At 41.2% G+C, this 22,954-nt stretch overlaps 1 protein-coding gene across 1 annotated transcript in view; it reads left to right on the top strand.

The window, feature by feature from the left end:
- Positions 1-373: 373 nt before the first annotated feature.
- KDM3A (lysine demethylase 3A) overlaps positions 374-22,954 on the top strand; it is a 56,041-nt gene continuing 33,460 nt past the window's right edge. The window contains exons 1-8 of the mRNA XM_052647905.1: positions 374-485; positions 1,042-1,256; positions 9,534-9,689; positions 10,844-10,954; positions 14,540-14,642; positions 15,395-15,519; positions 16,208-16,280; positions 16,383-16,471. Coding sequence (XP_052503865.1) covers positions 1,071-1,256; positions 9,534-9,689; positions 10,844-10,954; positions 14,540-14,642; positions 15,395-15,519; positions 16,208-16,280; positions 16,383-16,471 — 843 coding nt within the window. The 5' untranslated portion in view covers positions 374-485; positions 1,042-1,070. The remainder of the gene's footprint in view (positions 486-1,041; positions 1,257-9,533; positions 9,690-10,843; positions 10,955-14,539; positions 14,643-15,394; positions 15,520-16,207; positions 16,281-16,382; positions 16,472-22,954) is intronic.

Raw genomic sequence — 22,954 nt, 5'->3', positions numbered from 1 at the left:
TCTTATCTGTGCACCACAGTAATTTTCCTCTGGGTCCTAAAGTTGATAACCGATTTCGCGGGACTTTTTTGCATCCGTGAGGCAACAAATAGAAAGAATGGCCCTGGCGGAGGAATCCCTCGCTTACGCTCGGTGTACTTTAACCTAATGGGGGTCGTCCGGGAGTCGGAAGGGGGAGGGGAGAGGGAGGAGGCAGCCAAGGGATTGTTTTTTTCTCTCGCCCCGCCCTCGCTCGGACGGCCAATGGTGATGGCCTCTTTCCCTACTAGTCTCGCCCAGCTCCTCGGACTCAGCCAATGACTGGTGGAAGCGGCTCCGAGGGGGCGGACCCGGGAGGCTGTGCGTGTCTTGTGAGAGCTCTTGAACCAAGTCAGAGCTAGAGTCGGCTGGGCGGCTGGAAACGGCGGCTGCCGCCGGTGACTCAGGGAGGCGGGAGGCGGGGTAAAAGCGCCGCGGCCTCGGCTGAGGGGAGCGGAGGAAGAAAGGTGAAGGCGCCAAGCCCGCGGCCCCGCCATCCCCGCGCCGGGGCGCCGGCCGGGGGTTCCGCGGCCAGCAAGAAGGGTGTCGGGGCGGGGCGGCGGGGCAAGTGCGGAACCGCGGGCTCGCCCCTCCCGCGGGGCCGCCCGGGGCGGGGACCCGGCCGCCTGGGACGGGCCCTCTGCTTCGGGGCCTTTTCTTTTCCGGGGTGAGGGGCGAACACTTTCAGATCCACTTAAGCAAATAATTTTCTCCTCACTCAGTGTGCGGTGAGGTTTAAGGTTTTGGAAAAGCGAAACTTGGGAGAGCGAGGGTCACGCGGCGCTTGGGGCCCGTGTTTGGGGTGGGGGAGAGATGGGGGGGCGGGGAAGGCGCGGGGGGGAGAGATCGGGTGCTGAGTCTTACGTCCTCGCCTCCGCCGCCCGGGGTCCGGTCCTCAGAGCCGGGTTAGGACCCTCCCTCCTCGCTGGCCTCCTCTCCCCCCGCCCTCGCCCCCACCGCCCTCTCTTCCCGGCCCTCTCCTGCCGGCCGCCTCCGTTGCATTTTGTTTTTGTGTTTTTGCAGGGAGGAGCCCTTCCTGCAGCGTGGAAACCATGGTGCTCACGCTCGGAGAAAGTTGGCCAGTACTGGTGGGGAAGCGATTCCTCAGTCTGTCTGCAGCCGACGGCGGCGACGGCGGCCACGACAGCTGGGACGTGGAGCGCGTCGCCGAGTGGCCCTGGCTCTCCGGGACCATTCGAGCCGTCTCCCACACCGACGTTACCAAGAAGGATCTGAAGGTATAACCGGCTCCCGAGCCTCGGCGGTCGGACGTTTCCTAGTTACCTTGGTAACGAGACAGCCAGCACACCCCCATTCCCCCTCTCCCCTTTTCTGAAAAGGCGACCAGAAAGTTGGCATCTGATCTGAAGGTGCAGAAAACTAGACCTTCAAAGTCTTTGAAATGGTGTGCAGAGCGAAGTGTGTTTGGCCTAGAGTTGCCTGTTTTTAATAATGGGCGTAGAGGTTGCTCAGACATGCTTAGTTGTTGCCCGCGCTGTGCCTCCTTGCTCAGTTGCTCTGTCTTATCGGACTCTTTCAACCCTATGGACTGTAGCCTGCCAGGCTCCTCTGTTCGTGGGGATTCTCCAGGCAGGAATATTGGAGTGGGTTGCCATTTCCTTCTCCAGTGTTTCCTCAGGACAGTACGGTTCCTTCTAGGAAAGGGGTTGAAGTGTTGTTAATACTATCTTGGACAGGTGGGTGACATTTGGAATGTTTGAGAATTCAGCGTTGAGAATAGCGGATGCAAGTGCTTTTAGTTGGGTTTTTTGGTTCGTTCCTCCGAATTTCTTCCCCCCAACTTCTTAAACTTTCAGACTTGTGAGGAAAAAAAGCGTGTGTAGAGGGAGGAGCGTAGTCCTCTTTTCAGCGTATTAGGGTGGGTGTTTGCCCGTATATGGTGGGTCAGGGCAGGAGTGAGTTCCTGGTAGTCTTTGAGGAGTCTGTAAGTGGGTGTGGGTTATGACCATATATGGAGGGTTGGGGTGGAGCTGCCCCTTTTACGGTGTGCCGGAGGAATGACTTCAAACACTCTATTGAAGTGTTGGAAGGGAAGGACAGAAATGGGAACAATTGCAGCAGGTGATTTTGAATCGGAATGACACTCAGAATCTTTTTCAGTTAGATCTTTTCAAAAAGAGATGAATTCTGCTTTTACTCCCTAATAGAAGTATGGGTGTTAAAGGGTGCTGGAAACAACCAGTGAGGAAGCCATTGTACCAATAAACTCTCCTTTGTGCAAAAAAATAATTGAAGAGAGGTCCCCAACAAAAACTCTGAAGTGGTGATAACTTGAAGGAAGCTTGTCAGAACAGAAGAACTTTCCCTCCTGGGTAATGGATTCACTTGGTCATTCTCTTGGCTTTTTTTGCAAACTGCTCAGATAAGGGAAGCAAGGTTTCGCACTGGCAGTTGAATACATGTTGATTTCTGAAACACTGTTCAAGGAGGACACTTTCAAGGTGACAGTGCATGCCCCAACTAGTAATTAGTCTGCAAAAGGTTATAGGAAAGGATATGTGGTAATGTATTCTCAAAGCTTCCGTAGTCTACTTTATCTTCGTGTGGAAAAAGGAGTGACCATTGTGTACTTAATCATGTGTTAGGCATCATGCTGAAGAGTTGATGGCTGTGTTCATATTTAATCCTTACAGCAGTTCTTTGAGGCTAGGTACTAATATTCCCCACTTTACAGACAAAAATACTGGGCCTGGGGGAGATTGTCTTGTCTAAGGTCACAGTTGGAATTGTTCTCACCAGAAAGTTTTGACCCTTGAGCCCACTTTCTTAATCATCGTGCTCCCTAATCAAAGGCTGTGCCACCGAAGGATTCCTGTCATACAGTGTGAAGTTGGTTTCACTCATTGAAAACTGGGTTTTGAGGTTTACAGAAAGAATTAGTGTGGTGCAGGGATGGCCAACCTGTTTGCTTTAGGCTAATAAACTTTCTCCATAAAAATGGGCTTTGAGGAGTAGATGTTAATCATAGTTGTTATGGTTTATTTCACAACAAGTAAAATTTTCTCTATTGCCTTTGTTTTTATTTGATTTGAATGGAAAAGAGATTAAGCTTCACAGTTTTTAGTTCTTTAGCAACTAATGAGACACTAGATATTCCCTTCCCCATCAGAGATCAAGGACCTGTTGGGTTAGAAAGGCAGTCTGGGAGGTCCTTGATGTGTTGTCTTCTCTGCATCTTCCTCACCCCCAGCTTTTGAAGTGGTGGTGATAGCTTCATTTTCAGAAAGAAGAAATAGATTTTAAAGAGGAAGTCTTGTCCAGACTTGGATAGTTAGCTACTGAGGGACAGAGAGAGCACTTGAATCTAGGTTTGGCTACTTGTCTTCCAGTGGGCTAAGGTGCCTAACCTGGAGGCAAGGGGGGTTTAATTCAAGAACAGTTTCAGTTATAGTGGATTTTTTGCTTTACCTACATTCTTCACAGCTCAGCCCTCATGTAAGGAATCCACTTAGCTTCTCTTTTCTAATCTGATTTATTGCTGCGTTCCTTAATGGAGTGGCAGATGAAGTAATTGGCCTAAGTGTAGGGACATGTATTACCAAAAGCAGTTTTGGAAACTTTGAAACCAATTGTGTTTGGCAAGATACAGGCAGAAACTGAGTAGGACCCTGCTGTAAGATTTAGGGGATTTTGGGGAGTGGGTTGGGACTGGGGGCAATAATGAATAAGAAGGAATAAAATTCAAGTAGTGTGCACCTGTTTTAGCACTGGTAGAGGTCCAAGTCTGTCTAGACTGATTTGCTTCCTTGGTTGAGTTAATAAGGCCAGGGCTTGTTAACTTTGGTTCATTTAGAGAAACACTTTGTAACAAAGCCACTTACTCAGTTACATTATGTTTAGTGGTGAAGACAGAATTAACAAATAGCTTTTCCCAGGTCGCTCAAGCAGTAAAGAATCCACTTGCAATGCAGGAGACTCAAGAGACAGGGGTTTGATCCTTGGGTCAGGAAGATCCCCTGGAATATGAAATGGCAGCCCACCCGAGGAATCTTGCCTGGAGAACCCCATGGACAGAGGAACTTGTGGGCTACAGTCCATGGGGTCACAAAGAGACATGACTGAACAACTGAAGCAGTAAATGCTTTTATTTAATTCTCACAAAAATCCTAGAGAGTAAACTACACTTTTTAGTGTTAGAAACTGAGGCTTATAACTTGCCCATTTTTGTCTCCAAACCTTAAACACTAAGCTTTAATATTCAGATAGAATGAAATTAGCACGACTGTTACTTTGCTGGCTTCAGTATCCCCAGAACTAAGAACATTGCTTGACATGTAGTTTTTGCTAAAATATTTGAACAGATACATGAAGGAAGCAAATAGTTATTACTTATATATAGAAAAGCAGTTTGGAAATAATCTTGCAATGGAACAGTGGTATTCTCTTTATCTGGAATAACAACAGATCTTAATTAGGTGTGATTAGAACAACTTCTTTAACCTTATTTTTATCCCATTCTTATTTGAGTGTGAGGCAGGTTGCTTTCTCACTGGCTTTGTTCATTATGCATGCTGAGAGTGTCCTCCTTCTCTACCTTGTTTATCTAGGTCTTTACCTTCCTTGCTTTTGTAGTTCAGTCACTAAGACGTGTCTGACTCTTTGTGACCCCATGGACTGCAGAATGCTGGGCTTCCCTGTGCTTCACTGTCTCCCTGAGTTTGCTCAAACTCAAGTGCATTGAGTTGGTTATGCCATCCAGCCATCTCATCCTCTGTCCCTCTCTTCTCCTCTTGCTCTCAATCTTTCCTAGCATCAGGGTCTTTTCCAATGAGTTGTCTCTTCACATCAGGTGGTCCAAGTATTGGAGCTTCAGCATCAGTCCTTCTAATGAATATTCAGGATTGATTTCCTTTAGGATTGACTAGTTTGATCTTGCAGTCCAAGGGATTCTCAAGGATTTTCTCCAACACCACAGTTCAAAAGCATCAGCTCTTCAGCGCTCAGCCTTCTTTGTGGTCAAACGCTCACATCCATACACAACTATTGGAAAAACCATAACTTTGACTATATGGACCTTTGTCAGCAAAGTAGTGTCTCTGTTTTTTAATACACTGTCTAGATTTGTCATAGCTTTTCCCACTCATTAGCAGCTGAATGCCTTGACTACTGTCTGCCTGGTCTTTTCATCCTTGAATACAGTTGAAACTTGAATGAATGTAGGTGGATTCTGTTGCATGTCAAGCCATGTAAAATGAGAAACTTTTAGCACAGTGTAATAACTGTTTACCCCTACAATTGAATGCTTGACTCTAGGATTTGAGATAAAAGTCTGGGTGGAAGAAGACAAATAGAAGCATAATGAGATTTCTGATTTGTGAAGTAGTGAAATAAGTGGCCTTCTGCATCATCGTGCTGGACATAGAGTAGATAATGTCATCAAAAACTTTGGGATTAAAAAACATGCCATTGTGTAAGTGCTTATTTTTAAACCTGGAAACATTTTACTTGGCCATTCTGATAGTTTTCATAATCATATACTCAGGTAAGATTAGTGTATACTAAGTGGGAGGTTTTGAAATTAGCTTGATTAGATAATATTAACTCGTGTCTTAAAGAGATTTTCTTTTGGGGAAAACTAGCTTGAAATAATTAACTTGAAATATCCAACATCTGGTCAATGAATTTGATAGGCTAATAGGCACACATTTACAAGATGCCCTGTTAAAAATCTGGAACTTTGGGAATTACAGGTAGTGAATCATAATTAAATAGGCCTCTTTCTGGCCTTGGGAGTCATACAGCATACATAACATCGCCTTTCTGGACCAAGGGATTGTGGAGCGAAGAACACTGTTTACGACGAGAACTAGCTGCATCTGTCAGCTTGCAGGAACTTGGTCAAATCATGTTAGTTCCCTCTGAATTTTAATTCTTACTGGTACATTTTTATAGAAATTTCTGCAGAAGAGACTTTTTTGGGGACGGTGGCTGGGGGGACGTCCTTATATATAGCACATCAAACCTCAGCACACAAAAGAAAGATGTGTGGTTATGATAGATAGGAAAGTTTTGAAAGCATGTTTAAGAAAGCTCACAACTTGTTGGTTTCATTATATGTATTTTAAAAGCCATCTTTTTAAATATGAATTTTTGATTAATGTGATCTAATACTCAAAGTCATAAACTTTCTTTTTTTTTCATAAACTTATTTTTAAAGAGCTAAACTTAGTTTTCAAATCACTGAAATGCTGAGATATAAAGAGGAACCTTGTCTAAATTTTGGTTTAGGGTTGATTATAAGCTTTGTAGATAGTGATATGATGAAGAATTGTGATATTGCTTAAGTTTTGAGAAACCACTTAAGATCTTAGATTACTTCTTTTTTTTCTAAATTGATGTTAGGTGGTCATATTTAAGTCTTTCTCTCCCCCATTCCTAACTGAAGTGATACTCTCATAAATTAAGATTTGAATTTTCATGAAGATCTTAAAGCTGCCTAGTCTGCTTGCCAGATACTTAATGCACATTGCCTTTAAAATCTACCTAACAATTCCGTGAAGGGTAAGTATTAGTACTTGCATTCTGAAGCCACTAGAACACTAAATTCAGAGAGCTTAGATTTTGGCAAGCATTCTTGACTTGGGTACAGTTAATTGGTTGCTTTTGTAATTCTACACATTTTGTTTTATGCCTGTAAAACCATTCTGAGAAAGCTTCAGCAAAGCTGTCATTCAAACCCAGATCTCTGTGGCTCTGAAGTTTGTAGATGTACACTCCTGGTACACTACATTGATGGGAAAGCTCTATCGTCCGAAGCTAGGTTGGTTTTGAAGTTGATGTGATGTGGGGCAGAAGGACTGGGGAAGATATCAGAAGACACGGATTCTGTGGCTAGAAACAGAAAGGAATATACTATCTCTGAACACCTCTGTCTTGAAGGACCATTGGTTGGTTATGGTGATTAATGGAATACATAGAACCAGTGGAATCATAGAACATGGGGCCTTGTCACATAATAGGTGCTTACGCATTTGTACTTTGTAATAACTGCAAGAATAAAAGCCTGCCATACCAAGAAGATACGCGCTTCTCAGGGGAAGTTGCTGAGAAATTAGGGGTGTACATTTTGTGATTGGGAGAGGAGGATAGGATTGGTCTTAAATTTAATTGATTTTAAAGATTAATATTATATAGCCATAAACCTGAAAAAGTTTGGGATTGAGGCTAGTGGTATATCCCTTGGGAACTTCCTGCTTTCCAAGTGGATGAGAGAAACAGAAGGTAAGAGCCCAGTTCAGAGAGAAATTTATTCACTCAACAAGTATGGAGACCCATGAAATACAATGGTAAGTAAAAGCCAACACAGACTTTGACCTATTTAAGTTTTTAATATGTCAGTCAATTAACCACAAATAATTCAAAATGTGGGTAAGTGCTAGGAAGGAAAAGGACAGAGTTTTGAGCACAGTTAGCAAGGGACTTCTCTTGGAGTAGAGAGGGGCTCTTTGGTAGGGGACAACGTCTTTGAGGAAAGGATTTTTGAATTGGATTCTGAGGCGTGAATGGAAAATAAGTAAACTTTTTTTCTAAAGGCTGAAAAGGGAGATAGAGTTGTCTATGCAATTATGAAGTGTTAATGGATTTACTAATCCTTTGAAGGCAAAAATGAGGGCTTTTAAATCAAAAATAGTGATTTTTACACTGAATATCGGGAATATATCGTATCTCAGTTAAAACATAAAAAACATTTTAAAAGACTTAGAATAAATTAAAGGAAATCCTAAAGGAAATCACCCAATGAGTATTTCTCAGAAGGACTGATGCTGAAGCTCCAGTGCTTTGGCCACCTTATGCCAAGAGCTGACTCATTGGAAAAGACTCTGATGCTGGGAAAGATTGAAGACAAAAGGAGAAGGGGGTGACAGAGGATGAGATGGTTAGTTACCATCACTGGCTCAATGGACATGGATTTGAGCAAACTCTGGGCAATGGGGAAAGACAGAGGAGCCTGACGTGCTTTGGGGTTACAAAGAGTCAGACATGAGTCAGCGACTGAACAACAATGAAAAAGGGTAGCATATTCTTAATGGGTTAAGGGAGCTAAGGTGTTCTGGTACATTTACATGAATTTTAAGGTTTTGTGACTGATTACTACTGCATTACTGTCAGAGACCCACTTTTGGACTGAATTCTACTTTTATATCTTAAAATATCTATACAGGTTTTAGGGGGTAATGTGGGGAACTTCTAGATCAGGGGATCAGGGATTATAACTTTAAGGCTAAAAGGTATTTTATAAATCAGAAGCAGGAAATCTCATGAACGTGAACGTGAACTCTCTCAGTCGTGTCCGACTCTTTGTGACCCCATGGACTGTAGCCTACCAGGTTCCTCTGTCCATGGGATTTTCCAGGCAATAGTACTGGGGTGGATTGCCATTTCCTTCTCCAAGGGATCTTCCCAACCCAGGGATTGAACCCAGGTCTCCTGCGTCATAGACAAACGCTTTACTGTCTGAGCCACCGGGGAAGTCTCATAGTTACTTGGAAAATAGTATTTTTAAAGTAGTTTAATTTTCATATAAGAAGTTACACAGGTAGTTTAGGAAAATTCTGGTGTCATTTATCAATTACTTCCTTCTGTATTTAGCACAGTTTTCTTGGAGTTCAAACTCTGAGGTAAATTTCCCAGTTTATTCAACTCAAAGCTTTGAAAGTGCCTCTTGCTGAATCCTGCTGCTACCAGAGAATGTAAAAGCCAGTGGTGGATTGTGTTGTTGGGGGTCATCATCAACTTACCATGTCAACACAGAATTACAATGCCCTATGACAAGTACATCTTAGGGTTTCAGATTTCTGTCTTTCAGTTCTCCAAGCTCTGATGTCTAATTAACATGTAAAAACCTTCTACATGGGGTTTCTTTTCTGTTAGGTCTTCCCAGAGATTACTTGAGGACAGATTGGCCCCCATATCCTGTGACTTTTGCTTCCCAAAGTGGCCTGGGAGCCAAAGCTTGATATTTAGACTAGACTAATGTATCTGTTTTTGTTTTTTTTTTTTAATATTTATTTTTGACTGTGCTGGGTCTTCATGGCTATGCGCAGCTTTCTCTAGTTGTGGAGATCGGAGGCTGCTCTCTAGTTGTGGTGCACAGGTTTCTCATTGTGCTGACTTCTCTTGTGGAGCACATGCTCTGGGCATGTGGCCTTGGTAGTTGCAGCACGTGGGCTCTTAGTTGTGGCTTGCAGGCTCCAGAGCACAGGTTTGGTAGTTGTGGCACATGGGCTTAGTTGCTCTGCGGCATGTGGAATCTTCCCAGGCTGGGGTCGAACTCCTGTCACATGCATCACCAGGTGGATTCTTAACCTCTGGACTACCAGGGAAGCCTCATATCTGGTTATTTTATTGTGGGTTGAGAAGGGAAGTAAGAGAGCAGGAGTGGGAGATATTCACAGATACAGATCTGAATAGACTGATCAGGGTCTAATTTCATCTTAGGCATTTTTCATGTTCTTGCTAATCAAGTCTGCTTTCCTTCAATTCTGTTTGTCTAGGTGTGTGTGGAGTTTGATGGAGAATCTTGGAAGAAGAGAAGATGGATAGACGTCTACAGCCTCCTAAGGAGAGCCTTCTTAGTGGAACATAACTTGGTTTTGGCTGAAAGAAAGTCTCCTGAAATTTCTGAGCGAATTGTTCAGTGGCCTGCAATAGTAAGTAAAACTCGGGCTTATTGAACCTCTGAGAAGTTCTTTCATCCGTTATGAACGAAATAGGGAAAATCTATATGTAATATCTATAGTTGGCCTTCTGGAAAATAATAGTACAGAGGTATGATGTTGCAGAAGATTCAGAAAAAGCCTCAGGATCTCCTGTCAGCCCTGCTAGGAGGCCTGCAATTCTGGACCCTTGTCTTTTGTGGGTCTCAGTTTCCTCACTTGAAGAGTAGGGAGTGAGGGTAATATGGGGAACTTCTAGGTCAAGGATTGGAAACCAACAGATAAATACCAACATACAGATCTTTTTGGTTTGCCCCTTACAGTGTTTTAAAAAATCTAAATTAGCTGTCTACCTTAAAAAAATGCAGAGAATATTCTTAAAAATCTAGATTCCCAGTTCTTAGCGAAAGAACAGTAAGATATGGCCACACTAAAGCCTGTAGCAATTCCTTCAGCAACAGTCGGCTGCTGAATAGTAGGTGTCGCTTGGCCCCTGTCAGGGTTTCCACTTTTGGTCTCATGACGCCAGCAGTCAGTATATGATTGTGCCATTTCTGCACCGGAAGTCTGGTGCAGTTAAAGGCAAAGAGTGAGCCCTGTATCTGGAGAGGACAGTTAATGCTGTTTGAGAGGTGAGCTGGGACAGATTTGGGTAGTTGAAAGGCCAAGAGGATGATTAAAAGGCTGGCCAGCTTGTGAAGGGCCTGCATGCTGTGTGAACCAAATTGAGATTTTGCCCATGGATGAGACAAGCCCCTGTAGGGTTTTGAGTGATATAGGGTTTTGTTTAAAGTTGTATTTTGCTTTTTGTATTTTTTCCCCCCATCTATTAAGAATTTGCTAAAAACATGGCCCATTTTCCCAGAAAAATTAACTTAAAACAGTATTCTGCATAAATTTGGGGCAAGCCATACATCTGTAAACCCAGAACTATATATTAACATGACTCTCAAATGTATATCTGGTTTATATGATTGATTCTGGATAAAAATTGTGTGCTCTTGTGTTGGTTGCATAAATAATTATTATTGAGATTGGTAGTAAATAGACAAATGAATGGTTTAATCTCTGTGTGGAACATTGCCAGTCCCCATTTTCACAGTGATACTAATAGCAATTATGATGCCAAAACATTTCTTTTGTTTCAGATGTACAAATCTTTGCTGGACAAAGCTGGTTTGGGATCCATAACATCTATTCGCTTTTTAGGAGATCAACAAAGAGTATTTCTTTCTAAAGACCTTTTAAAGCCTATACAGGTAAAACATTAGAACCAATATTAAGCCCTAAAAATAGAAGTATAAACTCCTTTAATGTGAGAACTAATGTATAGATATTGATTGTTCCAGATCAGATATCTAGCAGAAAAAAGGACCCATCTTATGAGCAGATGTTAGACATTAATGCTCAATGTTAGCCATTGGGTTGGTACTGTTTATTGGGGTTGGAAGGACAAAGGTATTACTGTTGATGGCTTTTGTGTGTAATATGAAATAACTTTTTAAGTAGGTAATATGAAAATAATTTTTAAAAGATTAACTGTTACTCATATATACATATATCTGTATGCATATATATCAGTCCTCATTATTTAAGGATTCTATATTTGGGAACTTACTTGCTGAAATATATTTGTAACCCCCCAGTCAGTATTTTGGTGCTTTTATAGTCATTCACAGACATGTGCAGAGTGGTGAAAATTTTGAGTTGTCTGACACCTGTTCCCAGCTGAGGTTTGAATAAGGTGCCATTCTGCCTTCTTGTTTCATCTCTTCTACTGTAAACAGGTGTCCTTTTCAAAGTCTGTTTAGTACTGCGTTGTTGGTTAATTCAGTGTTTAAAATGGCCCTCCGGGATAGTGCTGAAGTGATGTGTATTGTTCCTAAGTGAGTCTTAGAGAGAACATGTGTTAGCTAAGCTTCATTCAGCCATGAGGTATGGTAGCTGTGAGTTCAAGGTTAGTAATGCAGTAATACAGTTTCCCTGCTGGCTCAGGGGTAAAGATACCATCTGCAATGCAAGAGCCTCAGGAATCTTGGGTTCGATCCCTGGGTCAGGAAGATCCCCTGGAGGAGGGCATGACAACCCACTCCAGTATTCTTGCCTGGAGAATGGGGGGCAGAGGAGCCTGATGGGCTGCAGTCTATTGGGTCGCACAAAGTTGGACATAACTAAAGCGACTTTGCATGCAAATAAATGTAGTTATATAAAAAACTGTGAAGTAGGGTTTTTTCCAACAGAAACACATAAAAACAAGGTTTCGTATTGATTGGTTGATGTCTCTTGTGACCAGAGGCTTTAAGAAACCATACCCCATCTTTCCCCTAGGAATGGTTCAGTGTTCACTAATTCAGTGTTTGTGGTGACCTAACTATAGCAAACAGTATGAATCAAGTATCTGTGTGTGTTTCTATTCTTTCCAGTTAGCTTGCAGAACTACCTTTTTCTTCACAACATTTAAGCTCTTGGGTCTTGTTCATTTGTTTATTTTTTTACTTTATTATAAAAATGTTGGGAGGGAGGGGAAGAACATGCACATTACTTCCACAGATCACTACCTTGGGAGTAATGTTGGTCTTAAAATTAACATTTGTTGTTTTAAATGTCATTTGTGAAGTTCAGTTATCCTGTTCACCCTCTTTGGTTTTGTGACCTGACTTGTTTCTGTGGCCTGTAGAACCATTAAACCAGTTTATGAGCTACAAGACAGTTTAGGACCAAGGGTCATTGCCATTGCTAGGTCTGTATTGGAAAACCCAAAGCCTTGGCTTTTTTGTGCTCAAGTCTCACTTTTATTTCCATATCCTGGAAGTGAGTGAAAACAAGATTCATACTCTGAACATTATTTTATAATGTTTAGGTGAATGGAATAGAGGAAGATGCTTTTACTTAGTTGTGGGCACAAGTTATCTTCATATATCAGGTAGATGGGGCTTCCCCGGTGCCTCAGAGGTAAGGAATCTGCCTGCAGTGCAGGAGCCACAGGAGACACGCATTTCATCCCTGGGTCGGGAAGATCCCCTGGAGGAGGGCATGGCAACCCGTTCCAGTATTCTTGCAGGGAAATTCCATGGATGGAGGAGCCTGGCAGGCTACAGTTCATGGGATCACAAAGAGTCAGACGATGACTGAAGAGACTGGGTACACATGCATGCATGCTAGGAAGGTTATCTTGATATTTTTTGTGCATTGAAATGCAGAATACTTGCTTTTAAGGACCAAGGTACAGGAGGGGCTGTGGAAGACTACTACTGAGCAGAGACTAGTTTTTACTTCTTAACTTTGTTTTCAGGACAGTTCTGTTTTTCATCTTTAATGTGTCTCATCTTTTCAGTAAAAGTAGAACGCAGTTTTGTTTCTTGAGATTGAAAAGATCAGTAAGTTTTTATTCTCAACGAGGTGCACTCTGTGCTGTCAGTGTGAGTGTTATTAATGTAATACTGATTGAGGGAGACTCTGCATGTGTTCTTGACTTCTACTGATGATGATTTCCAAAGTTAAGTGCTTCAGGGCATTCTCTTGTAGAGGCAGGTGATAATGTGAGGCTTCTACTGTATGAGACTCTATGTTGGCTGATGTGGTTACCACAGTAGGAGGCTTGTCCTAAATAATGAATAGAGAATCTGAAAATTATTTGGGGTATGCAGAAGTTGGAATTGAAACCTAATGTCTGTCTTTTGGATTGAATTCATCTCAGTTATAGGTGGATAAGAAAAACGACTAAGTGTCCAGCTCAGTTACCTGGCACCTTTGATGAGCCCTCAAAACTCTTCTAGGCAGAATCCAATTATTCTACCTTATTTAAAAGCCGTTTAATGTTAATGACTCTCCCCATTAATGCTCTTTTACCTTATAGTAGGAATTCGTGAACACATTTAAATTTTTTTAAATTGCAGTAACACGAGGGGGGAAAAAGCAAAAACATGGTTCATTCTGGTAATTAATGTTGCACTCTTATGAAGCTCCTAGTTTAACGTTACTTAAGAAATTTTTTCAGGATGGCCTCTCTAAAAGGCTCTTCTTCCCAGTGGGAGAAATGGATGAACTATTTTTAGCCACTGTGTACCCATTTCACATGCAGAAAAGCATGAAAGCCTAGTATTGGAAGGGCTTCTGTGCTGTATGGTTTCTCGAGTCTGACAGGTTATTCCTATTGACAATCTGTATACATTTATCATAACTGAGTATACACACAAAGCCAGAACACTGTGGAATAGTGCCAGAAATAGAGCTGCCAAGAATTGAATGTTTCACAACTGGCTAGCTGAAGACCTAGGCTGTTCATTCAGCTTTTGTCCCTCCTCACCACAGCACCCCTACCTTTACCATTTGTAAAAAAGAATGCATTTGGAATTCTGGTTAGGGTAAATGAATCTATGTGAAGTGATGTTTGTTAAAAACAGCAATTTCAATGAAATGACACTACAGATCTAAGTATTTTCTTATGTATGTGTCTTCTGCCCCTTGCATTTGGATCTGTGACTTCCCTAATCCCTAGAGTGTGGGATGCAGAATATTTTTGGCATGACTAGCTACTTTGCTTATTATATGTCCCCTAGCCTAAGTTTTGTCATATTTAAAATTATTCTTTGAGCCACTCTTAGTATCTGTCTCACTCTTAGCTTCAAGTTGCTTCACTTCTGTCTGCCTTATATTTGTGATCATTTGATGGTTTCCTACTGTTTGATCTGTCTAGTTCATTGGAGTTGCAATGGTTTGCTGCCATCAAATGGCTAATTGACACTCTGTTAATCCCTGTGATTAAATGAATTGAAATATCCACTGGAATGTAAACAACTGTTCCTATTTGTTACCTTGAAGTGTAATGATTTTCAATTTTTTAGGATGTAAACAATCTCCGTCTTTCACTGATGGATAATCAGAGTGTCAGTAAAGAATTTCAAGCTTTGATTGTGAAACATTTAGATGAAAGCCATCTTTTACAAGGTATGTGGTTTGTCTGTTGGTGATAGCTCATGAGTTGACCAGTGATTAGTTTGTAAGAAGCTGTGTTTTAGCCCTTCTCATTCATTTACTCATTAAAATGTCTCATTTTTTAGTAATTCTTTAGATGCATTTCCCAAGCAGCTTGATGAGTGGAGGACTATATTCTATAATGTATTCTAAAGTCTCTGAAATTTGGAAAGCCCAAGGATCATGTGAACAACATAAAAGTGAACTAGATACTGAACAAGCTCAGCTATATTTTGACGTGAAATTCGATATGTTTGGAATTTCAGTCTTACAAAATGAGTAAAACATTAATTTGGTGATCTTGATCTTGCCAATTACTGTTATTGATTTTCTTGGTCAGTTTCATAATTGTGAATGTTTTAGGAGACTTAGAAGTTCTGACGAGGTTCCTGAATTTGGATCCTCTAAAACTGCATAGGAGAGTGAGTTAGGTCTCAATGAGTTATCTGATACTACCTGGTCTGATACAGATGCTAGGATAAATATACTGCCAAGTCTACGATAAAGCAATAGGAAATTGGAGCTTTAAAATGGAAAGTTTACATTTTCTCCTACCTCTGCTGAAATGTCTGTCTTAAGTTTATAGCAATATCTTTTAATTTTTCCTTTTTGTCTATTGCATGTTTTTTTAAAGACTTGGAAAAAAATTATGCTGGATAACTGGTGCTATTCAGAGATAATGCAAATTGCTCTAAGGATTTTTTTTTTTTTAATTATTTTTTAAGGTGACAAAAATTTAGTTGGTTCGGAAGTAAAAATTTACAGCTTGGACCCATCAACTCAGTGGTTTTCTGCAACCATTGTAAATGGAAACCCAATGTCAAAAACTCTTCAAGTCAACTGTGAGGAGGTAAAAATGATGATAATCGCATGTAAGATAAGTTGACAGGGGAAGATAATTATAAAAAGGAATTATAGTATCTTATAAGAGCTAAATGGGGCTTCTCTGGTGGCTCAGACAGTAAAGAATCTCCTGCCTGCAATGTAGGAGATCTGGGTTCGATCCCTGGATCGGGAAGATCCCTTGGAGAAGGGATTGGCAACCCTCTCCAGTATTCTTGCCTGGAGAAATTCCATGGACAGAAGAGCCTGATGGGCTACAATCCATGGGGTTGTAAAGAGTCAGACATGACTGAGTAACTAACACTTTTACTTTCACATGGAAGCTAAATACCCTTGTTATTTTATATTAAAATATCAGAGTAGAAAAAAAATCAGTTATTTTTTAAAAGGAAATTACATGTAAGAAACTCCTATTGTTAAGTAGTTTCTCTAGTGGCTCAGACGGTTAAGAACCTGCCTGCAATGTAGGACACCAAAGTTCGATGATACCTGGGTCAGGAAAATCCTCTGGAGAAAGGGTTCGCAACCTACTCCAGTATTCTTGCTTGGAGAATCCCATGGACAGAGGAGCCTGGTGGGCTGTGGTCCGTGGGGTTGCAAAGAGTCAGGACGCGACTGAGTGGTAGAGGTAATTTCTGGTATATTCCTGAGTATTTTAAAAATTTTCTGGTATCTTTGTTTTGTTTGTTCTTAAGATTCCAGCACTGAAAATTGTGGATCCATCACTGATTCATGTTGAAGTTGTACATGATAACTTCGTGACATGTGGTAAGATACTGTTTGATTAAAACTTTTGTTCTCCTTTCCCCTTCATCCTTTTCACCTTAAGAGAAACAGGGAAGCAGACTTACTTGTTTTTAATCATTTTAGGTAATTCTACAAGAATGGGAGCTGTGAAACGCAAGTCTTCAGAGAATAACGGAAACCTGGTTTCCAAACAGGCAAAATCATGCTCTGAGGTAGCCTTGCTTTTTTTCTGTCACTTGTGTGAAGCTCTCTTTAATTCTTGCAGTGCATGGCCAGTATGTTTAGTGGTAATAAGGGTGTCTTCTCTGCTCGTCCGTGCTGTTGTGTCTGCTCTCTGCTGGTCCCAGATCTTGGCCATAATTTCTATGCTCAAGCAGATGGAGATAATATAAGTTTCTGGTTCACTGTTTTTGATGTTTGCTGAAAATCCTCAGTAGGTTTGACAATTCCACCACATGGAGATATTTTTAAAGATAAATTGAGTTGTATGTATCAAATCAAAAGAATGCCATCCATGAGAAGAGGGGAGGAACCTTAGAATTCTGAGTAGATTGGTGTTGAAATAGGACTCCCACCTGGATAATTGGTCATTCATGATTGGATGAACCAACATACTCGCTTTTTGAAGGAAGCAGTTGGTTTGCCATTACTAATTTCTGCCGAGAAAAGTACAGGCTTCTGTGAGTGACACTGTTCAGTTCAAGTACTGGATTTACTTCTATCCTCCTGAAGTAGTTAGGATTTGGGTCAAGAAACTTAAGGCTGTCAGCTTTTCCCTCTCTTCCATGCTATGGAGAAGCTGGTCGTCTTTAGCTCTTCAGGCACCTCATGTTCTCTCCAACCTCAGGACTTGCTGTTCCCCTTTCTCTTCTAATGCTGTCTTCATTCTAATTAACTCCCATGTATTTTTCTAATGTGATACTGCTTCCTTGGGGAATCCTCACCTAACATCTCTACCATTGTTTTAATCTATATCCTGGAGTAGGTCAAATTCTCTGTTTTATTATGCTTTGTAATTACTACTACATGTTTTTAGAACATCACAGTGTACACACTGGGGAAAGTTTTAGTCAGAATTCCCAAAAGATTGGGCTAGACAGACTAGCCTAATAAGGGGATGGAGGACTGGGATAAACTTCTTAAGGGAGTATAAATACCAGGGTCAAAATTTAAAATCTGGTTAAAAAAACTATAGGCTCTTTAAGTGAGTTGAATCCTTAGGTCTTATTACAGTACAGATAACTTTCTCACAACTTAGGTATCCAAATGTACTTAAGTTACATGGATATGTTATTGTGTTATAATTGTCAAAAATGCCCTTATGATGCTTTGCTCCAGGCTGGAGTTTTGAATTTTAAAATTGACCAAGTTGAGATTGTTGGCAGCATTTTGGAGGGAAATTTAGGCGTCTGGAGGAAGAGGGCAAGGAGAGATGGCATGAGAGTGGTCAGAGTCATTAAATGAATCTGAGATTCTGAATCAGGGCAGACTGGACTACAACATCAACTAGAACCAAAGCAAGCACATACCACACAAAGACTAAGGAAATCTGGGTGGCTAGGATGATCGACTTTCCTGAATCTTAAGCTTATGTACAGGCCACAGGAGCTTTGATACTGGAGCAGAAACTTTGTAAACCAAGGTATCTAGTACCTCTGTCTTTCTTCCCATATGTGAAGGCTTGACCTCAGGTAATTCAGGAAAGAATGGAGAGGTCATTTCGGAAATTAATATTACTCCTTTTTCATTTTGCCTTAACGTTTACCAGATTCAAGTAGTGTAGTAAGGATTGCAAATTGAGGATGTCAGGCAAGTGATTACTGCCTCTTAGAGGTAAGCTCATGGGATATTGTCAAGTGATCCAGGGTATTAGAAGCTGAAAGAGAAATAGTAGAATAGTAACCTGTCAGGTTTTGGCATTGGATAAATTGTTAGCAGTCTTGGATAAAGATAATAAAGGGTGATTTGGAGAAGTTATTTGAGTGTTGTCTGTCATAGAGAAGGCATCGGTGTAAACAGTCAGTGAGATGAAAAGGAGAGCAACATTATGTTCTATTGAGGTGGGGACCATGACTCAGGAAATGGCATTCTAATGGATCATGGAGAAATCAACCTGGGGTACAATTGGGACTGGGGTCATTGGGGATGTCCTGTTGGGAAAGGTGCCAGTTCTTCAAAGTGTCAAGTTTATCAGTGAAGTGATAGGCAACTGAGCAAGTAAATTAATGACCTTGAAAGCAAAGGTAGTGCCTGTAAAATATAGTAACATACATATGTAAGTAATCCTCTCTTCCTGACTCACTTTTTTTTTTAATGGAGACAATCATGAAACTATTGAACGAAGCCACAAATTAATGAAATACATATCATATCCATAGATTAGAAGCTGATATATAGATCAATAAAATATTAGACTTTTATGCTTTATGTATTAAAAATTCATCTTAAAAAAAAACTTTTTATTTTATATTGGGGTATACCCAGTTAACAATGTTGTAATAGTTTTAGGTGAACAGCAGAGTGACTCAGCCATACATATACATGTCTCCATTCTCCCCCAAACTCTCCTCCCATCCAGACTGCCACATTACACTGAGCAGAGTTCCATGTGCTGTAGAGTAGGTCTTTGTTGGTTATCCCTTTTAAATATAGCAGTGTGTACAGGCAACCATAAATTCATTCTCTGTCTGTGAGTCTCTGTTTGGTAAGTTCACTGGTATCATTTCTTTTTAGATTTCACAAATAAGGGGTGTCATACAGTGTATTTCCTTCTTTCTCTGACTTATTTCACTCAGTAGGACAATCTTTACTGACTCCCACTCTTGACGGGCAGGGAGCATGTCTCTCTGCTGTCTGTCAGCATCCTATCCAGCTCACTAGGTTTGTGTGAACTGATTACTGGGAACAGTAGAATCTATTTTCAAAAAGGCCTGAACTTTGGCTGGGAGATAAGTCCCTCAACCTATTTGAGCCTTAACTTTTACATCTAAAATGGGAAAATAAATTTGATGTAGAAAAGCATGTCTGTTTCAGCTCATAAGACCTATCCTCAGTTCAGTTCAGTCACTCAGTCGTGTCCGACTCTTTGCAACCCCATGAATTGCAGCACGCCAGGCCTCCCTGTCCGTCACCAACTCCCGGAATTCACTCAGACTCACGTCCATCGAGTCAGTGATGCCATCCAGCCATCTCAGCCTTTGTTGTCCCCTCCTCTTCCTGCCCCCAATCCCTCTCAGCATCAGAGTCTTTTCCAATGAGTCAACTCTTTGCATGAGGTGGCCAAAGTACTGGAGTTTCAGCTTTAGCATCATTCCTTCCAAAGAGATCCCAGGGTTGATCTCCTTCAGAATGGACTGGTTGGATCTCCTTGCAGTCCAAGGGACTCTCAAGAGTCTTCTCCAACACCACAGTTCAAAAGCATCAGTTCTTCAGTGCTCAGCCTTCTTCACAGTCCAACTCTCACATCCATACATGACCACAGGAAAAACCATAGCCTTGACTAGACGGACCTTAGTCGGCAAAGGAATGTCTCTGCTTTTGAATATGCTATCTAGGTTGCTCATAACTTTTCTTCCAAGGAGTAAGCATCTTTTAATTTCATGGCTACAGTCACCATCTGCAGTAATTTTGGAGCCCCAAAAAATAAAGTCTGACACTGTTTCCACTGTTACCCCATCTATTTCCCATGAAGTGATGGAACCAGATGCCATGATCTTCGTTTTCTGAATATTGAGCTTTAAGCCAACTTTTTTACTCTCCACTTTCACTTTCATCAAGAGGCGTTTTAGTTCCTCTTCACTTCCTGCCATAAGGGTGGTGTCATCTGCATATCTGAGGTTACTGATATTTCTCCCGGCAATCTTGATTCCACCTTGTGTTTCTTCCAGTCCAGCGTTTCTCATGATGTACTCTGGTTATTTTGAGATGTTAGTCTGCCATCTTAGTCAGCTGGCTTCCCAAATGAAGCCATATTCCTTGCCTCAACAAACAAATAAAAGACCTATCCTAGTTATCTTCTCATTCTAAAGGAAGTTGGAGATAGTAAATTTTTACCTGGGTATTGATGTTTTAGAAATTATTACTGTATTTTGAATTATAAAAAGTTATTCTCCTTTCTATTGCACTTATTTTCAAAATAAAGATTCTTACTTTTTTAAAAAAGTTACTCTCATTTAAAAATATTTTGGTAATCTGGAAAAGCATAGTAAAGAAAAGATAACTCATAATCACACTTTTGAGAGACTCACTATTCACATTTGGAATACCTATCCTCCTCCTGTTTTTGTTTGTTTTTCTTTTCCCTATATACTCATAGAGGCTTAAAAGAAAAAACAACTAAAAGCCATTCTCTTGTGTAGCTTCCATGATTCCACAGTATATTATGAATGTTTTTCCATATCAGTAAATACTCTTCTTTGTCATGGGTCATCCTTGTAATCAGACAAGCTTTTGGAAACACTGGCCTAGCCTAAATCTCAGGGAGATGGAGAGGTAAAGAAAGACGTGGGGAGGGAAAGAGTTCATTTAAATGTGTGAGTGAAAGGTGAGTACAGTGACACACTTGGTGCATATCTCCCTGTGTTTCCACTTTGCAGGTACGTTGGATGTGTGCAGAGTTGGTAGTCTCTGAGTGACAGGAGCTTAGGATTAGGTAGATGAGGCTCTTTACTGCCTTGGTGAATACTTCTGGATAAGGTGAACCTGTTTGCCAGTAGCATCTGGCTCCTTGAAGGTCTTCTCTGCCTAGCAGACTATTCCTCAGAGTTAGGGTGTTGCCTGGTTAATTGAGACAGTCTGCTGAATAGTATGAGCCAGCAGTATCCTTTTTGGAATATCATTATACACTCAATTATATTATCTCCGTCTGCTGGCAGGGAGGAACTATTGCCATGACTGGTATAGAAGACCTTCAGGGAAAACTCTTCAGGTAAGAAGAAACTTTGACCCTTGTCAAGTCAGAGGCCAGTGCAGCGGTGTGCACATGGAGACGGGTTTGGAATCAGAGTGCTGTGCCTGCTAAGCTAAACCTTAGGAAAGTTACAGAGTGATCTACTTATTTCAGTCTCTTAAAGGAAATGATCCAGGTCATGATCATTCTAACAGGTGGTGGCTGAACTGAGGAGTTTTGCATGTGTTTCTGCTTTGAGATAGCTAATCCATGTGCCAGGCACTGTGGTAAAGCACTGCCGTTTACAGTATGCTTCATTACTCGCCTTTTTTCTCATTGCTCTCCTTTATTACTCCTCATTACGACTGAGGAAACCGAAGCTCAGAGAGCTTAAATAATGTGCTAGCAAGTGTCAGAGACTGGATTCCAACCAGGGTCTAACACCAAAACCCAGCACTCTTGGCCACTGTGCTGTTGTTGCCATTCCTCTCCAGAACTTTTGCCTCGTATGGTGAGGCACCATTGTTAAAACAAGAGAGTCCTCCTTCCTTCCATCTGGTTCTCCAACCCTATTTCCAGTTAATACTTAACTGAGCATTTAATATGTGCTGACATTTGTGAGCATTACTGCTTGGCTCTTGAGTTAATTCAGAGTACAGTTGTAGCTGTTAACTATTTTCAAATAAGTGCCTTTAAGAGCATTTATCCATTCATGCACTCCACCAGTCTTATTTGTTGAGCATCTGTTCTGTGCCTGGCTTTAAAAGATGTAACAATGATGTAAGAGCAGGGTCTCTATCCATAGAAGCTTATGTTTCATTGTGAAGAGACTGGCAGTAAAAGAGAAAAAAAGTAACTTAAGGTGTTTGCACAGTGTGTTAGTACAATGGAAGATAGAAACATGGTAATATAAAGTGTAAGGCAGTTATGCTTTGGGACACTGCTTTGGCAAGAGTGATCAGAGATTCTGAGGTGACAGTTGAGCAGATTTGAGGCTAAAGGAGGGGACCAGCCACATGAAAATGTCCAGACCCAGAGGAGAATAGCAAGTACAAAGGTGCAGGCAAGAATGAGCTTAGAACATTTGGAGACCAGGAAAAAAAACCAGTTTAGTTGGAGCACCTTTAACAAATGGAGTGATATGAGGCGAGGGGGTTGGCGGAGACCAGACTGTGTAGAATTCTAGTCGGCAGTGGAGTGACTGATTTATGTTTTATAAAGATTGCTCTGTGGTAGAATTTTAACTTCAGAGAAGAGGCAGAAGGTTCAGGCAAAAATGGAAGGAGGTCAGGCCAGTTAGTATACATGCGATAGTCCAGGGGAAAGATGGTGGTAGGGGTGCCTGGGAAGAAGTTGATAGATTCCATAAACATTTTGGAAATAGAGGCAGCATTTTCTGTTTGATTGATACGGGAAATGAGATGGAGGGTTTTCTGGCTCGAGCAGTTCAGTGGATAGCGTAACAAAATACAAATATCTTGTTTCCTTAATTCATTTTAAAAATGAGGAAACTGAGGCCCAAAGAGGGAAAGTTTGGCTACCCCAGGGATGTCCTTAGACTAGCCAAAGCCTCCCCCCAAAGATCCTTCTGGGAAACACTAAGCTAATATTTAACCAAAACTGGGCTCACATGGTGTAATACATGATCAGATAATTTAGCACCTTGAAATAGCGGAAAGCTGCCAGAGCTTTAATTTTGATTAAATTCTTATTTTTCAGATGTTTTTATTTAACATATACTAGACAGTATTTTCAAGGCCATCAAAGTAAATGTCTGCAAAGAAGATTCTCACGTAGGCTACCTGGT

The sequence above is a fragment of the Budorcas taxicolor genome, chromosome 11 (genome assembly GCF_023091745.1).
Source record: "Budorcas taxicolor isolate Tak-1 chromosome 11, Takin1.1, whole genome shotgun sequence".
NCBI classification, from domain to species: domain Eukaryota; kingdom Metazoa; phylum Chordata; class Mammalia; order Artiodactyla; family Bovidae; genus Budorcas; species Budorcas taxicolor.
This window is presented reverse-complemented; position numbering and strand designations above follow the sequence as displayed.